Source organism: Pleurodeles waltl, chromosome 3_1 (genome assembly GCF_031143425.1).
Source record: "Pleurodeles waltl isolate 20211129_DDA chromosome 3_1, aPleWal1.hap1.20221129, whole genome shotgun sequence".
Taxonomy (NCBI): Eukaryota; Metazoa; Chordata; class Amphibia; order Caudata; family Salamandridae; genus Pleurodeles; species Pleurodeles waltl.
Window position 1 is genome coordinate 908,878,266 of NC_090440.1, and position 18,839 is coordinate 908,897,104.

At 46.0% G+C, this 18,839-nt stretch overlaps 1 protein-coding gene across 1 annotated transcript in view; it reads right to left on the reverse strand.

Moving 5' to 3' along the window:
- Window positions 1-18,839, reverse strand: part of EPHA10 (EPH receptor A10) — a 1,402,205-nt gene that overhangs the window by 275,951 nt on the left and 1,107,415 nt on the right. The window contains exon 12 of the mRNA XM_069223890.1: window positions 2,065-2,126. Coding sequence (XP_069079991.1) covers window positions 2,065-2,126 — 62 coding nt within the window. The remainder of the gene's footprint in view (window positions 1-2,064; window positions 2,127-18,839) is intronic.

The following is an 18,839-nucleotide window of genomic DNA, read 5'->3' on the forward strand; positions in this document are numbered from 1 at the left end:
GGAAAAAAAGATTATATGGAGATATATCAAGGGGCCATGACTACTAGGTGAATACTTTTCTTGCTGGACATCGACAACTGGATTTTGTGAGTATGAGAAATGTGAAGAGGCAAGAGAGAGGTGATAGGTAAAGAGAACAATATAGCAAGAGAGGTAAAAAAGAGGGGCGAGGGAGGTAGGGATAGAAATAATGTAGAGATGGTGAGGTAAGGAGAGACATAAGATAAAGAAAAAATGTGAGGTAACCAGAAAGAAAATTACAGAGACGTAGCTAGAGAAAGTAGGAACAATAGGTGGAAAGATAGGTAAGATTTTAGAGTGAGGCAGAAAGATAGAGAGATGAAAATTTAGAGTAAGGGAAACCGAGAGTTGAGCAAGAGAGAAGTAGAGGCAAACAGAGGAAGAGATACACGGGGAAAGGTGTGAAGTAGTGAGAGAAGTTTACCGGGATGCAAGGTAGAGGGAGTGGGGACATATAAATAATGGATAAAAGGAGGGCTGAAGTAATGAAAGGAATACCAGATAACAAGCACAGAGAGACAGCAAAAATGGAGATAGAAGTTAATAAGGGGAAGAGAAACATTGTTATAGAAAGAAAGGTGAGGTTGATATAGTGGTAAAGAGAGGGGATATGGCAGATAGAGTGGTACGGTAGAGAGTACACATGGAGGGGAGGTAATGATTTTGAAAGATAGAGGTACAGTAAAAGAGGTAAGGAGAATGGAGTAATGCAGAGAAAGAGGTGAAGTTGCATGTGATGAGGTACAGAGTGAGGGAAGGTGAGAGAGATGAGCCATTGAAAGATGGAAATAGATTGACAGATGAGATAAAGAGAGATGAGGTTTAGAGAGAAGTGAAGTAAATGAGGGAGAAATAAATGGAAGAGAGTGGGAAACAGGGCAGTGCAGTGCAGATAGACTGATGAGGTAGGGATATTTGATGTAGCAAGATCTAGAAATGTAGAAGTAAGCATAGAAAGTGGTAGAGAACAGATATGGTTGTAAAAGACAGGTAGAGAGAGTTGGGGCAGAGCGAGGTATACTGATATATAGATGAGGAAGACAGATGAATTAAAGAGAGTATAGAGAGATAGTGAGTGTATGCAGTGAGAAGTCAAGACAGGTGGACAGGTACAGCGAGGTAAATAGAAAGTGGTCAGGTAAAAAAGAAGTGATCTGGAGTAAGGGGACAGACATGAGACAGAAAGATAGATGAGAAAGAAAAGAAAGGTGGAGAATGGTAAAGTGGGATGTCATTAACAAAGTCAAATGTGTACCTAAAGAGGTGAAGTGGAGATGAGGGTGTGGTTTTAGGAATTGGTAGAGTGGAGAGACAAGAGATGCAACAAGCTATGGAGGAAGGGGGATATATGAAGTAGAGAAATGTAATTTAAAAAGAGAAAGGGAGGTAGAGCAAGAGGCAATGAGGACAGAGGGAGAGAAGTGTAAGTTAGAGGGAGGAAGACAGAAAAGAAGAGATGGTGATACAGAGGGATGAGGAAACTAGGAAGAGAGATGATTTAAAGGAAGAGAGGTAGAGTTAAAAGTAGAGTGCCTTGTGGTAGTGGTAGGTAGAGCGAGACATAGTTAGAGGTAATTATAGGCAGATAAATCATAGGAGTCTGAAACAGAGATAGAGACGGAGAGGAAATGGAGAGAGAATCTTCTACTATCATGCTCATTTCACCAGGAGGCTACTTGGAGGGTGGGAGCACTGTGCAATTGCTCAGTTTACCCATGCCTTAAAACATGTTTGCCTTCAGTTTCTCTATGAGGTGTCGTAACTCATTATTCTTTCTCTTTTCACTTTAATTACAGACTAATGAATATGTTCAAATCTATTTCTTTGGATGTTGCAAGTTTTGAATGTGTTCCTTTTTATAATGACTTTTTAGTCTGATTCAGACTCCATTAGAACTTGGCAAGGCTCAATTTGTTTATAACCAGTTTGTCGTTCGCTAATTTCAAATACATATTATTATTATAAGTTCCACTAAAATGTGTCACTGTTAATACTCTTGATGAGGCTGACCTATTACAGTTCTGAAAATGGAACTGGACTTACCCTAAGAAACGAATCCAAAACACCATTCGACATGAATTCCATCACATTCATCATTGTATTCCCTGTTAAAAGGCAAGAAAGGCAAAGTCATTTTCAAAGAAAGATGCAAATGTCAGTATTTTTTTTAGAGTTTATCAATGTGTTTTTTTCGGTAATGTGCGCATACACTGCATAAACACTATCTCGTCCTATTTGAAATGCAGATCAGGTGTTTAGAAAAAACTGAAAATCCTAGCCAGGAGGAAGGGATTTAGTCAGTATCTTGTGACAGGGAGATCTTGGCGAAAACCTGATATACTTTACAGCCCATGGAGCGCAGGAGTTTCTCCAGTTTTTCCCTCCCAAGTCAGGAAAGGATAAAGCTTTTTTTAAACATCTTTATTTAGTAAAGGCTGTAGATTTCACGTCATCATTCTCCATTTTACATGTACAGATCGGTATATACATTGCGCTTAAGAATGTGAGTGGGGCAAGAAGCAGTCCAACAGCAAACAGAGATTCAGGGTAATACTCCGGAGACTTCTCCAGTCCGCAACCAGTGATCTAAAGAAGCTTAAGGGGGCCTCCCTGCACAGTACATAGAACTCCTCCACCCCACGACTCACCCAGGAGCTCTCATGAGAGGATATTGTGCTGAGGGGTCCCCCTGAAGCTTGCCTCCCTCACTCTGCAGGGGCTGCAATGGCCTTTGTGATGCTACTGTCGAATCCCATCCTGCAGCCCCACTTTCCTTTTCACTACGGTAGCATACAGACTTTTTGATAACTCCTCTACTCCCCCCTGCAACATAACCCTAGGCAAAGGATCCAGGGCCTCTGTGCCCGTGCATCCAATAAAGTATCATACATATACACTCACCCACTCCCTTGGCACCTGAACGTGTAGGCAAAATCTTCCTCCAGGCACAGCTCATCCACCAATGGGAATCCCTGATCCTCTCACTCCCTCTCCATTACGGCCATCAGTAGGGATGTCCAGTCATCTGCAATTGGACGGTGTTGTAGCCTTTTTCCCTATTCCTCCCGCTGTGCAAATTCTTCCAACCATGCCTATCATTCAACCTCCATTCTTCAACTGCAGTGTGTTGGCCCACCAGGGATTTCCACTGCATGGCTTGGACATGCCGTACCAGCACCAGAGCGAGGCTCAGAAATCTGATTTCCACCTTTAATAGCCTCTAGGTCGGGGGACAGTCCAAGAGACATATTCCTTTACCCCAAAGGTCTGTCCTGCACAGTGTCTTCTCCAAGTTGGACATTTCGTTTCCCGCCCGAACTGTGCAGTCACTGGCCATGACCAAGTCATATTTGGGAATTTGGCATCTACTTTACTACATTGGGGGAATTTCTGAGCAGGTGTACTTTGCAATACCTTAAGGAGGTGAGGTGTAAGCAACCCCAAATGTAAAAAGTTGAACTTGGTGTAATGGAATCAGGTATTGCAAGATGCAGTATTCCAAGGCCCACCACCATTCCCTGTCCCATAGCTCGCGGCCCAGTGCTGCCTCCTATTGATGTTGGAGCAACAGTAAATCTAACCTCATCTGGAGGAGTGCTGATTTATAAAGCCAAGAAATTAACCTACTACCTTCCCCAAAAGTAAGGACAATCGCAAAATCATGTGCCGGGACAGCTCTGATTGATCCTTTTGCCACAAAACATGCCCAGGTGACAGCTGCATATGTGAGTTAGTGGGAGGCAGGTAAGGCAGCATTCTGCAATGATTTCATCCAGGGTTCTCAGTCTGCCCTCAGCATAACAGACCCCACCACGCGGATGTCAGCTGCAGTCCAGTCTGACAGTCTGCAGACTGTAACAGTACTCCATCTAGGCATTTGGAGACCAACTAGTGGCAATGCCAGAGAATAGGGTCCCTTGTGACCCATTAACTTGATTATGTTTTCCCGATATCATAACGTGATTCGCAACAGCTTCAGAAGTGGCCCCATACATGCAGGTCTCTCCCCCAGCAGAAGGGGGACCAACCATTCATGATCAGGCTAATTACCTCTGAAGCCCCAGCTCCTTACAATGGCAGCCCACAAACCAAGGGGCCAGCCACAGCACCTGTGCTACAATGGGATGCAGCTCAAAGTTTGGGCCTCCCAGGCCAGGTTCCCTGGTTGGGCACTGGAGAGTAGGCAGGGATGCCCTACATCTTCCCCCATCCCACATGTGCTATTTCACAACTATGTGTCTAATGACCAGAACCAGGACCTGGGGATCCATAGAGAAAGGTTAAAAAAAAAAATAGAGCACTCTTGGCAAGATAATCATTTTCACAAGTGCCACCCCTTCATCAGGAGTAACTGCAATGTGCGGCAAAAGCCACACTACCCCTCAGGGAATCAAGCACACCACCCCGGTTACTCTGCCGACTGGCTATGTCACTATGAAAGATTTTTACCCCGAGTTAACAGAACATCGTAGAATTCCAGGTGATGACACAGCCCGAACGACCCGCGAGATGGCCTCTCGGTCTCCACCTACAGAGAAGACACAAGGCCTCCCCCAGTTAGTACACAAGCCTGTTGCTTTGCACACCTGGTGCAGCATTGAGAGCCCACAGAGTATGCCATTCCCAGCATCTCATAAAAATAAGAGCATCTAATCCATGTATATCGAGATATTATGTTCCCTGTCATGTAGCAGAGTGCTCTTACCCATACCTGCTGTTGAATAACACCGGCAAAATTATCAATAGGCAAAGCGAACATGAGGGGGGAGTGGACACCCGTATAATATGCTCATGCATATCTTGAAGGGCTCCAAAATGCTTTGCCAGGTCTTCACCTGACCTGGTGCCCAGGTGTGGAGCAGCGCTGTCCATTTAGCACAGTCAGGGCTTGGATCCATGTGGTGCATCATCACCTGCATAAACAGACCTGTAAGGTGTCAAAAGCCTTATGCAGATCCACGCTGAGGGCCACTACCTCCAGAAGTGCCTCAGAGGAGACCCTATCTTGTACCAGATGGAGGCAACTGATATTCAGAGAGGTACTTCAGTGTGAAATAAAACATATAGGGTCCTTGTGGACCAGCAGGTGCAAGTGTGGCTGCAGGTGTAGGGCCATGATCTTGCTAAGTATTTTATAGTTGATGGTTAACATCAACAGAGGATGATAAGAAGAGGCCTCCTCTAGATTTTTCCCGGGTTTTGGCATGGAGATTAACAAAGGCTCTCAGCACATTGAAGGAAAGTGCCCATCTCCCAAGCTGCCTTATACAGTTCCAATAGGCGGGGAGGGGGCCAGAAGCCTGATAGAAGTCAGCCAGTAGACCATCTACTCCAAGAGTCTTCCTTGTTGCCCGGTTCTTGATGGCCCATCTAATTTCAGCATCTGTTATGAGTAGGCCACGTTCTTGTTGAAGAACTTCCAAGAGCTTAGGGAGGGTCAGTGCTGCCAAAAACCTGTCAATAAAGACTTCATCAGTAAGGCAGAAGCCTCCAAATAGGGCAGTGTAATACTGTTCAAACCATCCACGAAGGTCGGACAGTGTGTGAAGTGGTGTGCCATCAGCATTCCGTAGGGTGTGGACTACGGGGGTCTGGTGTTCCAGACTCCCTGCTTTACCCTCCTCCATATGTGCCATAGCCATATAATCCTTGTGGGAGAAAAGTCCCAGCTGGTGCAGCATGTCAGCGTGCTGCTTCTGTATCTCCAGGAACTCAGGGCTCCAGGCGGAGTCCAGCATAAGTGTGGCCTTCAGGTATCACAATCAAGACACCAAGGCAGTGAGCTAATCTTCCCGAAATTTACATACCTCGACCTAAGTACCCATGCAGCGTCCCCAGTTCACCACCTTAAATGCCTCCCAGACCATTGACATGGATGCAGTAGCCTGGTTGTGCTAGAAGAAATTCCAAAAGGCCTCCAAGGGTACTGTAAGACTGGTTCATGCAGTAACTCTGGGCGTAGTCTCCATGTAGGACTTGGGCTGACCTTATCTCCCACCCAGAAGTGGCTTATGATCGAATACATTACAGGCTAAATACTCTCCCTGAGTAACCTGGCCCACCATAGTATGTGACACTAGTGTCCTATTAAGACAGACATGCAAATCATGCACCAGAAAATAAGGCAAATACTCCCAAGCATGACCATGCCATATCCTCCAAATATCCAGGAGACCCCAATTACCCATCCCTGTCCGGGAGCAGTCTCCAAAAAGCGAGAATTAAGCTTGTTAGAAATGGGGTCTTTGGTTGGCAGTCAGGTTACCCCCTGTCCAAGCAAGGACCTTCACTCTAGTCAGGTTGGTTAACACCTGCTCTCCCCCTTGGTAGCTTGGCACGAGCAGGCAGGCTTAACTTCAGAAACAATGTGTAAAGTATTTGTACCAACACACATAGTAACTCAGTAAAAGCAATACCAAACAACACAACACAGGTTTAGTAAAATAGGTATTATTTATCTAAATAAAACAAGACCAAAATGACAAAAATCCAACATACACAAGTTAAGTTATGAATTTAAAACGTAAAAGAGTCTTAAATCGTTTTGAAAACAGTAAGAACATGCTTAGCGTTCAAAAGTACCTGGGTAGCATCAAAATAACACTGCACGGGTGAGTGTGCATTGGAAAAGGCCAGCGATGCGTTGATTTCTCACCCGCAAGCGGGACAGTGCGTCGTTCCTCCTCCAGTTGGGTCGGCATGTGTCTTTTTTTCTCTCTGCAAGAGACCGATGCGTCGATCTGGACGGGCACCTCCGGTCCGGGCAGGCTTTACGTTGTTTGTCCGCCCCCTAGCGATGTTGCATCAAAAATCCAGTAACATGGTGTCAGGAAACCGCACTATGTGGGGTTGTGACGTTAACAGCCTCCGTCAACGGGTGTTGTGCGTCATTTCTCCAGCCGTGTTGCATCGATCTTTCAGCCGCGATGCAGATGGAGCGTGGATTTCAGCCACAAAGCCAGTGGCGTGTCGTTTCTCAGCCACGTCTCGGAAGGTCCGTCGAAAACGTCCTCGCACAGCAGTCTGTTCATGGATTTTCAGTCTTGGTCTGCCAGCTTCTCCTTTCAAGGGCCCAGGAACTGAATAGGGCACCACTTGGCAGGGCAGGAGTCTCAGCAGAGAGTCCAGGTGCTAGCAGGGGAAGTCTTTCATGGCCCTGAGACTTCAACAACAGGAGGCAAGCTCAGATCAATCCCTTGGAGATTCCTTCACAAGCAGGAATGCACAACAAATTCCAGCCTTTGGCCCCTTTCACAGACAGAAGCAGCAACTGCAGGATCGCTCCACAAAGCCAAGTCACAGGCAGAACAGCACTTCTTCTCAGCTCTTCAGCTGTTCTCCTTGGAAGAGGTTCATCTTGATTTACAGAAGTGATCTAATATTCAAGGGTTTGAGTGCCCTTCTTATACCCAGTTTTGCCTTTGAAGTAGTTCTACTTCAAAGGAAAGTCTCTCTTGTTTGTGAGATCCGGCCTTGCCCAGGCCAGGCCCCAGACACACACCAGGGGTTTGGGATGCATTGTGTGAGGGCAGGCACAGCCCTTTCAGGTGTAAGTGACCACTCTTCCCTTCCCTCCTAGCACAGATGGCTCATCAGGATATGCAGGCTCCATCCCAGCTCCCTTTGTGTCACTGTTTAGAGAAAGGTGCAACCAGCCAAACTGTCAAACTAACCCAGACAGGGAATCCACAGAGTCACAGATTGGTTTAAGTAGGAAAGTGCCCACGTTGTAAATGTGGCATTTTCAAACACACAATCTCAAAACCAACCTTCAATAAAGCATGTATTTTTAAATTGTGAGCTCAGAGACCCCAAACTCCACATGTCTATCTGCTCCCAAAGGGAATCTATGTTTTAATCATATTTAAAGGCAGCCCCCATGTTAACCTATGAGAGGGATAGGCCTTGCAACAGTGAAAAACGAATTTGGGAGTATTTCACTGTCAGGACATATAAAACACATTAGGATATGTCCTACCTTAAACATACACTGCACCCTGCCCATGGGGCTACCTAGAGCCCACCTTAGGGGTGCCTTACATGTAAGAAAAGGGAAGGTTTAGGCCTGGCAAGTGAGTACACTTGCCAAGTCGAATTGGCAGTTTAAAACTGCACACACAGACACTGCAGTGGCGTGTCTGAGCAATGTTTACAGGGCTGCTGATGTGGGAGACACAACCAATGCTACAGGCCCAGTAATAGCATTCGATTTGCAGGCCCTTGACACCTCTAGTGCACTGTACTAGGGAATTACCAGTAAATCAAATATGTCAATCATGGAAAGCCAATTACATACACATTTTATATAGGAGCAATTGCACTTTAGCACTGGATGGCAGTGGTAAGTGCCCAGAGTAAAAAAAGCAGCAAAAGTAGAGTCCAGCACACATCAACAACCTGGGAAACAGAGGCAAAATGTTAGGGGAGACCACGCCAAGGATGCCAAGTTTAACAAAGCTTATCATTTTAGTGTTACTATATTTTATCTTTGACCAAGCAGAATGTATTAAAGAACATTACAACAAATGTGCTGGTCTACATACGATGGTAGCTGCAAGTAACCAGAAGCAACAGGATAAATGAAGAGGAAACGTGTTAATGTAAATCACGTAAACTTACTGATTCAACCTGAATGCACTATACTTACTTACTTGGTTGGAATCCTTCCTGTGTGCCATAACGGAATCATCATCTTATTATCTAAAAACTATTGCGTCCTGAAGGAAACATCTTTCTCCCCCACCTCTTAAATCTCTACATGGAACCTGTCAGAAATGTAACAAGTGGAGAAGACAATATCACACTAGCACACTTAATGGCGGCTGCACACAGCAGGCACTCTAATGGTGCCCTAAAGGCAAGCCCGTCTGTGCCCATCCATGCCTGGACCGGGCCCAGTGCCAGAACCACTGCTTCTCGTCCCACCCACCGCCGCCACGCATGTTTTAACTACGATGCCGCCACCCTCCATGCCCTCAACACTGGCCACTCTCCCGCCTGCCTTAAAGCCTCCCTGCTGACCACCAGCGGACTTTTCTCCTGCTGGAACTGCACCTTCACCAGCTTCCACGCCAACGACCCACCCACCAACGCAGGACACAACCATCTTAGATGTATCCTCCTCAACAGCCGCTCCGTCCACAAGCATGCAGTACAGCTATGGAATCTGCTCAACTCAGCCTCACCAGACGTTGCCTTCCTGACCGAGACCTGGATGAACCCCTCCTCAGCACCTGACATCGCCATAGCCATCCCAGACAGCTACAAGATCATCCGCAGGGACCGCCCCAACAAACCAGGAGGAGGCATTGCCATCATCCACAAGAATACCCTCAGGATCACGACCCGCACTGAAGACACCCTCAGCACTGCCGAACACCTGCACTTCCAGATCCACACCAACCCAAACATCACCCTCCATGGGACCCTCGTCTACAAGCCACCCGGCCCCCGACAGCGGTTCTGCGACTCCATCACCAACGTCATCAGCTTGCACGCTCTTGCATCCACTGACTACATACTCCTCCGGGACTTTCACGTCGAGAACACCAACGACAACACCACCACCACCCTGCTCAACAACCTCTCCAACCTCAGCCTCAAGCAGCTCATCATGACACCAACCCACTCCGCACGACACACACTCAACCCTATTTTTTCCGCCAGCAATCACGTCTCCTTCAGCCACACCACCGAACTCGACTGGACAGATCACCGCTGCATCCACTTCTCCTTCAAGAAACCCACAACACACCACCACACACAACAGATCCCCCACCACATTTGGAACAAGGTCACCAAAGACAAATTCATCGTAACCTTTTCTCGGAACCCACCCTTCTACACCACTGACACTGACGCAGCTGCCCGCAACTTCAAGTAATGGATCGACTCCTGTACCAATACTCTCGCCCGATCAAGAATCCCACTAACAGACACACAGGCGGAAGGGCCTTCTGGTTTACTGATGACCTCCTTGAATCTAAGCAAACCTGCAGCAGATTTTAAAGAAAGTGGCGCCAAGAGCAGGCTCTGGACAACCACACAGCCTTCAAAAACGCCAACCGCATACACCACCAACTCATCCGAACAGCCAAGAGAACCGCCTTCAAAGACCGAATCAACAATGCACACAGCTACAAGGAGCTCTTCAACATCGTGAAGGAGCTCTCCAACCGCAGCCCCAACGCCAACAACATCCCACCATCTCAAGACCTCTGCGACTCCCTTGCCTCCTACTTCCACAGCAAGATTGCAGAAATCCACGACAGCCCCCCCCCCGGCAACCACCAACACCACAGATTCACCTCCGACCAACCTCCTGCTCTCCTGGACACCCATCAACGACAATGACAGCATCAAAATCATGAACATCATCCACTCCGGCTCACTTTTTGGCCTCTCGCCTCACCACATCCTCAACAAAGCAAGCTTCGTCATCCCACCCCAACTACGGAACATCATTAGCAGCTCCTTTGAGTCTGCCACCTTCCCGGAGAGCTGGAAACACATTGAGATCAACGCCCTCCTCAAAAAACCCAAGGCGGACCCAAAGGACCTCAAGAACTTCCGGCCTATCTCAAATTCTCCCTTTCCCGGCAAAAGTCATTGAGAAGGCCATCAACAGACTACTAACCCGCTTCCTCAAAAAGAACTGCACCCTGGATCCTTCCCAATCCAGATTCTGCAGCAACCACAGTACCAAAACTGCCCTCATTGCTGCCACCGACGACATCAGAACCATACTGGACAATGGCGAAACCGTGGCCCTCATCCTCCTGGACCTTCCTGGCCGCGTTCAACACCGTCTGCCACCACACCCTACGCTCACGCCTCAGCAATGCAGGAATCCGTGACAAATCCCTGGACTGGGTCACCTCCTTTCTCACCGGCAGAACCCAGAGAGTCCGCCTCCCCCCATTCCACTCAGAGGTCACCGAAATCATCTGTGGCGTACCCCAGGGTTCGTCCCTCAACCCGAACCTCTTCATCGTCTACATGGCCCCGCTCGCTAACACTGCCTGATCCCACAACCTCAACATCATCTCATACGCCAATGACACCCAGCTGATCCTCTCCCTCACCAAGGACTCCGCTAAGACCAACCTCCACGAAGGAATGAAGGCCATCGCCGAATGGATGAAAAACAGCTGCCTTGAACTCAATTTTGACAAGACGGACGTCCTCATCTTCGGCTCCACTCCCTCCACATGGTATGACTCCTGATGGCCTGCCTGTCTCGGAGCCACTCCGACTTCCACCGACCATGCACGCAACCTAGTATTCATCTTGATTTCCTCATTATTCATGACCCAGCAAGTCAACGCGATCTCCTCCTCCTGCTTCAACACCCTCCACATGCTCCGAAAGATCTACAAATGGATACCCACCGAAACCAGAAGAACAGTCACCCAAGCCCTCGTAAGCAGCAAACTGGACTACGGCAATGCCCTCTATGCAGGAACCACGGCCAAACTTCTGAAGAGGCTGCAACGCATCCAGACCGCCTCCGTACGCCTCATCCTGGACATCCCCCGCCACTGCCACATCACATGCCATCTGAGAAACCTGCACTGGCTTCCAGTCAACAAGAGAATCACCTTCAAACTTTTCACCCATGCTCACAAAGCAATGCACAACAGCGGACCAAAATAACTCAACAGACGGCTCTGCTTCTACACCCCAATCTGGCATCTCCGCTCCGCCGACCTCGCCCTCGCAATAGTCCCATGCGTCCGTAGAACTACAACCGGTGGCAGATCATTCACGCACCTCACCACCAACACTCTTCCCACCCACCTGTGTCAGACCAAAGACCTCCTTACCTTCAGGAAACTTCTCAAGACCTAGCTGTTCGAGCAGTAGCAGCACCCCCCCCCCCACACACCTAAGCACCTTGAGTCCCTCTCGGGTGAGTAGTGCGCTTTACAAATTTCTGATTGATTGATTGCAGAACTCAATTGCACAAAAAAAACTTGACACCCAAGCTAAGAGCACTAGATGTCTCATATAGTGACAGCAAGAAAGCAATTATCACCGATCTCCCTATAGCATTTATCTCATCCCACAAAGCGACCCGGCATGATGCAACTTGGTTGTTAAGAAATTCCAGAACATCCGACCACACATCTGAAACGACACTTTTGGCACCCATTAGAAGCACTCATCACCTTGGAATCACTTGTATAATACATAAAGCCCTTCACACCTACAAGAAAAACTGCACGCATATGGAGGTCTAAGAGAAACAAGAAGGAAAAAAAAAAATAGCCCTAGAGATTCGTGTGGGACTGGCCTTCGCATACCTAGCAACCAACCCCTATCCTACATAACATCAGCAAAAAGCTCAAAAGGCACCCCTTAGAGCTCCACATTCCTTCGCTTTCTGATGTTATGTGAATCAAGAGTACTCTGTGTAAAGCGGCCCAGTGCACCAATGTCTATGGCATGCTATATAAAAAGCAAAAATAGATACATATTTACATAGATTACATATATAATGGAAAACGTGTATAATGTAATGCACAATGAAGCTATTAAGTCCCGTACATGCATATCCCTTGGGATTTCAGGAAGAGATGAATAGAGTTTTGATAGTTTGGTGATGAACGGTCCGCCGCAGCATTACTGAATATTTATGAGACAAATTTAAAGGGAGCTTTTCTACCAAAGTTTTCCCAAATGAAGCAAAGGTGATTCCCAAAGCTAAACAAACTGTAAACTACCTGGTGTACGAGTGCAAAAACTTAAAGGCTAACGGTGGTTTTTGATTGACATGAAGATAACAGAAACAATTGAAACTCCCATTTCACAGTTGCTTTCTTCGAGAGTGGCATATTAAAAACTGTACCCTAAAATATAGGAAAAATTATTGGGACATTAGATCAGGATGGACAGGTAAGTAAAAGCGGGATTAGGGAAAGAGTTGGATTTAAAAAAGACAGGGGAAATGAACAGGAGGGGTACGATGGACACGCGCTCAAACCGCCAAAACTAACGTCATCTTAAAACAATATTTGTAATAAAATGTTAACGAAAAAACACTTGCAAACTAGGACGTGAGCTTAATTAGCCTGACATTCATTTAAATGCATTTACTGGTTCTGTCGTTATCACACTAAACCCTTTTTGTGTAGCTCGGTAAAACTTTGATATCACATGGAGAATTAACACTACTGTAGGCAGGGGCGTCGTGAACCAATGGGCCTCTTCTGTCTGCACTTCTGTCTGCAGCTCGGCAAACAGAGGCTTGCAATTAACGTGAAAGGGCAGGTGAGTTAGTGTGTGAGTGAAAATATGTGTGTAAGGATTGATGTATGAGTGAAAGGGTGGTGGATGGATAAATGCATGAATGGCTGCTTTGGATGGATGGATGAATCACTGAAAGGATGAATGGATGCATGAGTGGAAAGATTACTGAATGAGTTAGTCAAAAGATGGATGGATGAGTAAAAGGGCGAATGGATGGACGGGTGGATGAATGAGTGGAAGCATGACTAGCTGAGTGGAAAGATGGCCGGGTGAGTGAAAGGGAGATATATAGGGACGAATCGGTAGATGTGTGAGTGAAAGGGTGGATGGATGGATAAGTGAAAGGATGGGTGGAAAGATGGATGATGGATGGATTGATGGACAAATGGACGGATGAGTGGAAAGTTGGATCGATGACTAAGTGAAAAGAAGGATGGATGAGTGAAAGAGTAAAAGGATGGACGGACGGATGGACGAATGGATGTATGGATGGATGTACAGAAGAGTGAAAGGATGGATGGATGAGTGAAAGATTGATGTCAGGATGGATGCATGAAAGAATGAATAGATGAAAGGATGGATAGATGATGAGTGAAAGGTTGAATGGATGGATGAGTGAAAAGGTGGCTCATGAGTGAAAGGATGGATATATGAGTGGATGGATGGATGGAAGGGTGGATAGATGAGTGAAAGGATGAATGGCTACAAGAAAAGATGGATGGATGGATGAGTGAAAACAGGATGGATGGATGGATGGAGGGAGGGAGTAAAAGGATAGATGGATAGGTGAGCAAAAGAATGAATGGATGGATGAATGAAAGGATGGATGATGGATGGATGGAGGGATGAATATGTGGATGCATGGATGAGTTTGAATTACAGGTTTGGAGATAGATGGATAAGTTTGGATATGAATGAGCAGACGGGTTGACGGAGGGACAGAATGGTGAAAGACTGAAATATAGATAAAAGAATGAGCGCATGACAGATTAGAATTGTGAAATGGTGGATTCTAGCATGTGTATGGAAGGATGAAGGGTTGAATGGATAGATGCTTGGATGGAGGAGACAAGAGAGCTCTTCTGGTGAGGGTCAGGATGAATTTCTTTGCTTGCTTGGTGCCATAAGAGCATTGGTTCAAAGTGGGGAGAGAGTGTGGAGGTTAATGTTCTGGCTACTTCCTTGATTGTAATGTGCAGTTTTTCACTGCACATTCATTGCATCATTATGAGTTCTGCAGTTCAGAATGGGAGATAACATGGTAGTATTACGTTTCCAACTGTTTTTTGCTGAAACACTACGGGCCTCATTTACAACAAACTGAAACATCGATCACAATGTGCCACCCTTTTCCCCCCTAACAACACCATAGTAGCACTGTATTTACAATACAGCTCACCATGGCACTCGTTAGCGCAGCTGCATCAGAATTTCTGACGCAGTTGTGGCACTTTGCTGGACTAGCACCAAAAATGTTGATGCTAGTCCAGCAAAGCTCAGGGAGGCCCATTGAAAACAGCCAAGTGTCACTTTAATGCTTGCCCTGAGCAGAAGAATGGAGTGAAATCTTGTAGATTTCACTGTGTCCTTCCTGCGGGCCTCCTATGGGGGAACGCCTCCCTTGAATACATTATACCTGGCGCAGGTATAATGCGGCCCAAGGGTTTACAAACTGGTGCAATGGAAACATGTAAATATGGCACGAGGTGGGGGACTGTTCTGCACTACTGTAAGATAAAAAAGAATGATGCTACGGCTGCACAAAGGGTTTGTAAGTGAGCCCCTAGGAATACTGTTTTCTCTGACAAATGTTTGCATTCCTCTTACAGGGGAGAAAACACCAGGCCTACATGAAGCTTGTTCATGATTACTAGTAATCTTGATTTGGATTCAAACATCTCTCTGTGCCCAGATTGCGATCATGGGGCAACTCAGAATGAGGCCCACAACAATTCATTGTCATTGATCGTTATTTTGTTGCACTTTTCTTAAGTTAGTTTTAAAGAGCTGTATTTCCAAATGTATCAGTCTGCTGCACATATTCTCTGTCTTACTGACACACAGGCTATATTTGACGACTTGTCCCTTGTGATAGGGGATTCTGCTTCTCCATGAACAACATTTGCCTACTGCAACATTTTATCCTGTTTTCATAATAGATACAAAAGATGACAAAAAGTGAAAGTGAAAGAATGCAACAGTCTGTGGAGCAGGTGAAGTGGCCACACATGGCATGGCGCTAATATAGCACTGGTAGTCTGGGCATACCTGATTGTAGCGCACTGTGCTGTTAGTGAACCCAAAGCACGACTCGAGATGTTTCTTTTCGCCATCTAACAAACAAACCCTGGAACCTGCCATATTTAGAGCAAAAATATACCTCAGTATCTTGGCTTACTGCGTCCCATTGCTCTCCTTTAAACCTCGTTATAAGTGGGCAGTGCTATTTCAATTCCTGCTCAAATACCTGTCTGCACAAGGATTTGAATCACAAGTGATGCAGATTTGATGGCACCCATCAAATACTCGGTAATACAAGGCCCAGGTGAAAATTAAAATAAGACGGCGTAATTCACACACATCCAGGAATTTTGTGTTATGTTTGTTATGCAAAGGTCCTGAAATGACACCACTTAATTAAGAGCCATTCTCAGAAAAATGTTAACATGAGCATTCAGGAATAACACGAACAGCCAGGATGCAAGACACTGTTGTTCCTGCCATATGTGTTTTGCGCTATTTTGTTTCACCACAAACTGCACTAAAATACAACACTGAATAAAGAATTTGCATTTCAAATAATTTCACACAATTTTCCCAAAATTTCGTTCAATTATGCTAAAAACCATATGTGAATTTCTCACAAACCTAGTAATTACCAATACATATGATTTTGGTGCGGTGGCCACTAAAATCCCATGTTAATTCCCATTAAGGAAAATCTCATAAGAGGTGCCAATTATCACACCTAACGAACTCTGATCCCTACAAAGTCATATTTTACTGGGAGTGCGCCATTCTCCGGGCCACTATCAAGGACCTTATTTATCTTTTCCAGGCTTTTGTCACCTCATTCCATTGCCATTTCCTCTTTCATGCTACTGATGGAAAGTTGTTTCCTGCAATTAGGTATCAATAAAAACAAATTGCTCCTATACTTTCCCCGTCAGGTTACATTATCACAATATCTACGTCATCTCTACTGACAACTGGTATATGTCTATTGGCAAGCCAGGAAACATGAATTTTCCTTGGATTAGTTACCTAAAGTACCTGAGCTGAGAAAGTGCACTTCCTACAACCTTTTTTTCAACTGCTTCGAGTTCATACAGTATGGAACTTTAGCTAAGGTGAGTAGCTATGTATTATCTTTTCTTGGTGAAATCGTGTCTTCCACTTACACGTATTGCTGTAATACAAGATAATTTACAGAGCTGCCAAGTAGTTTCATGTCAGGTGTGCTACTTTCAGATTGATGGACTCATGTAGAGTTTGGAGGATTGAGAACCTCACCACAAAACTCTTGATTCAGCTGCCTTTATTTATAGGTTGGGTGAAGTGCAGGCTTTCCAGTGACACAGCTTCAGCTGGCGCGACTATTAGAAACCTCTGAACCAACAACTAACCCGCTACAAGGCTATAATATCACTATAATATCACAGATATCCCCCATATTTAAGGCAAGGCAGCTGTCACTAGATACCTCTGCCCTGGACTGCTTTAGACTGGGTGGAGAAGGCAGGATGTCTGGTCAGGTGGGTTTTAACGGGAGGAGGACCCAGTGGCAGGTGCTTCTAATGGTTAGAATTCAGGACAACAAGCGTGGTTTCTTTTGGGTTTGGGAGACTAGCTATAAGTGGTTTATGCAGTAGGGGTGAGGTGACATGGAACCAACTAGGTATGTCTGGAAGTTGGGGGATGCTGGATGTCAGGCTGAATGTGTTTTGAAGGGTGATGTGCCTTTAGGGGTTGAAGAACGCAGGACACCAGGGGCCCAATAACAAATTGTGCAGAACACTATCCCCAACTGGCTAGGTGTACCCACATCTATATAAGGAACACCTGGCCCAATCTTACCAGCTTCAAAATCTAACAGAGTAAGTTTGCTTGAAACTCAGGCTGCAACCACAGCCCGGTACAGGCCCACACTGACCCTTTCCTACAGCACAAGAGGGAACAATCAATGTTCGCCCTGCATTACACCATCCTCCCTTAGCCCTCATGTCTCCTCTACCCCTTACCTCCGACTCTGACTCTGCAGAGTCCCCCACCACAAACCTGAATTCCTACCAATACCTCACATGCCACAAAATACAAAAAAAGTGATAAATGGAATGCTTGAATTAATCTCAGCCACTGATAACTACTTGGCCCTGTTTTCCATTCCATCGTTTTGGTTGCCCACCATGCCACCTCAGATTGGAGCAATATGCAATTAAGCCTTGATACTGCTCCAGTAGGAACAGTCCTGCCCGAACTACGAAGCCAGCTCCTTTACGAACCGAAGCACAAGCAAACTATGACTGTTTTTGTCTACTTAGGGCCTTTTCAGTCAGGTGCGATTTGGTTCCAGTGGCACACACCAGCACGCAGCTCCCATTTACCACCTGAAGAATTTGACCTGAAATAGCCAGGGGTCCCATTATTGGTAGGTGTTGGAAAATGGGTTATTGGTAGGGCAGGTAGGTACCTACACCTAGCAACAAGCCACAAACCTCCACATAAGTACAGTTAGGTCTCAGTAAATTAATCCCAGCTCTACCCTTGGTAGCTTGGCATCGAGCGTCAAGGCTTAACTTAGGAGACAAAGTGTAAAGCATTCAAATATCACAAAACAGTAATTAAATAAAACACAGGAAACAGTTTAAAAATCCAAAACCAATTTATAAAAATAGCTTATATTTTTATCTTTAAAATGACACAAACATGATTAAAATCGGTTCAGGGGAACCGGAGATATGAATTTTTAAAGTATTATTATTTTCTAGCGCTTAGAAACAAAAAGCGCCAATCGGGTCATCTGGTTGCACCAGGACCGGGGCAAAGTCAAACTTTCAGGCCGACCGCGATGGAGCCCTGCTCGGCTACTAGTCGCGGGAGGCCTCGGTTAAAAAGTTACCTTCTGACTTAGTCTCTTTTTTGATGTTTTTCTTCCCCGGGACGAACCTGTCAGTTGGATCCGACCTCCTGGAGCCCTTGTCCGGATACGCGAAGTTGGTTTCCTCGGTGGTGATTTTTACCTTCGGACGTAGTCGTTTTTTCGAGATGAAAATCCTTCGACCGGGGTAAACCTGGATCTTGATCCGACGTCCGTGGAGCCCTTCTCGGATACGATGGCTGGGAGGTCCCGGTCAACTTTTTACGTTCGGACTTAGTCTCTTTTTTGGATGTTTTTCTTTACCGGGACGAACCACGAAGTCAGGCCGGGTCGCGGTTGAGGCAAGCCGGCTACAATTTCCGCGTCGGGTCGGTCACTTTATGGAGCTTTTTTTCAAAAATTCTCCAATCTTTTCCAAACTTCTGGGGCTTCACCCAGATGTTCTTTTAAGGTTCTTTTGGGGTCCACA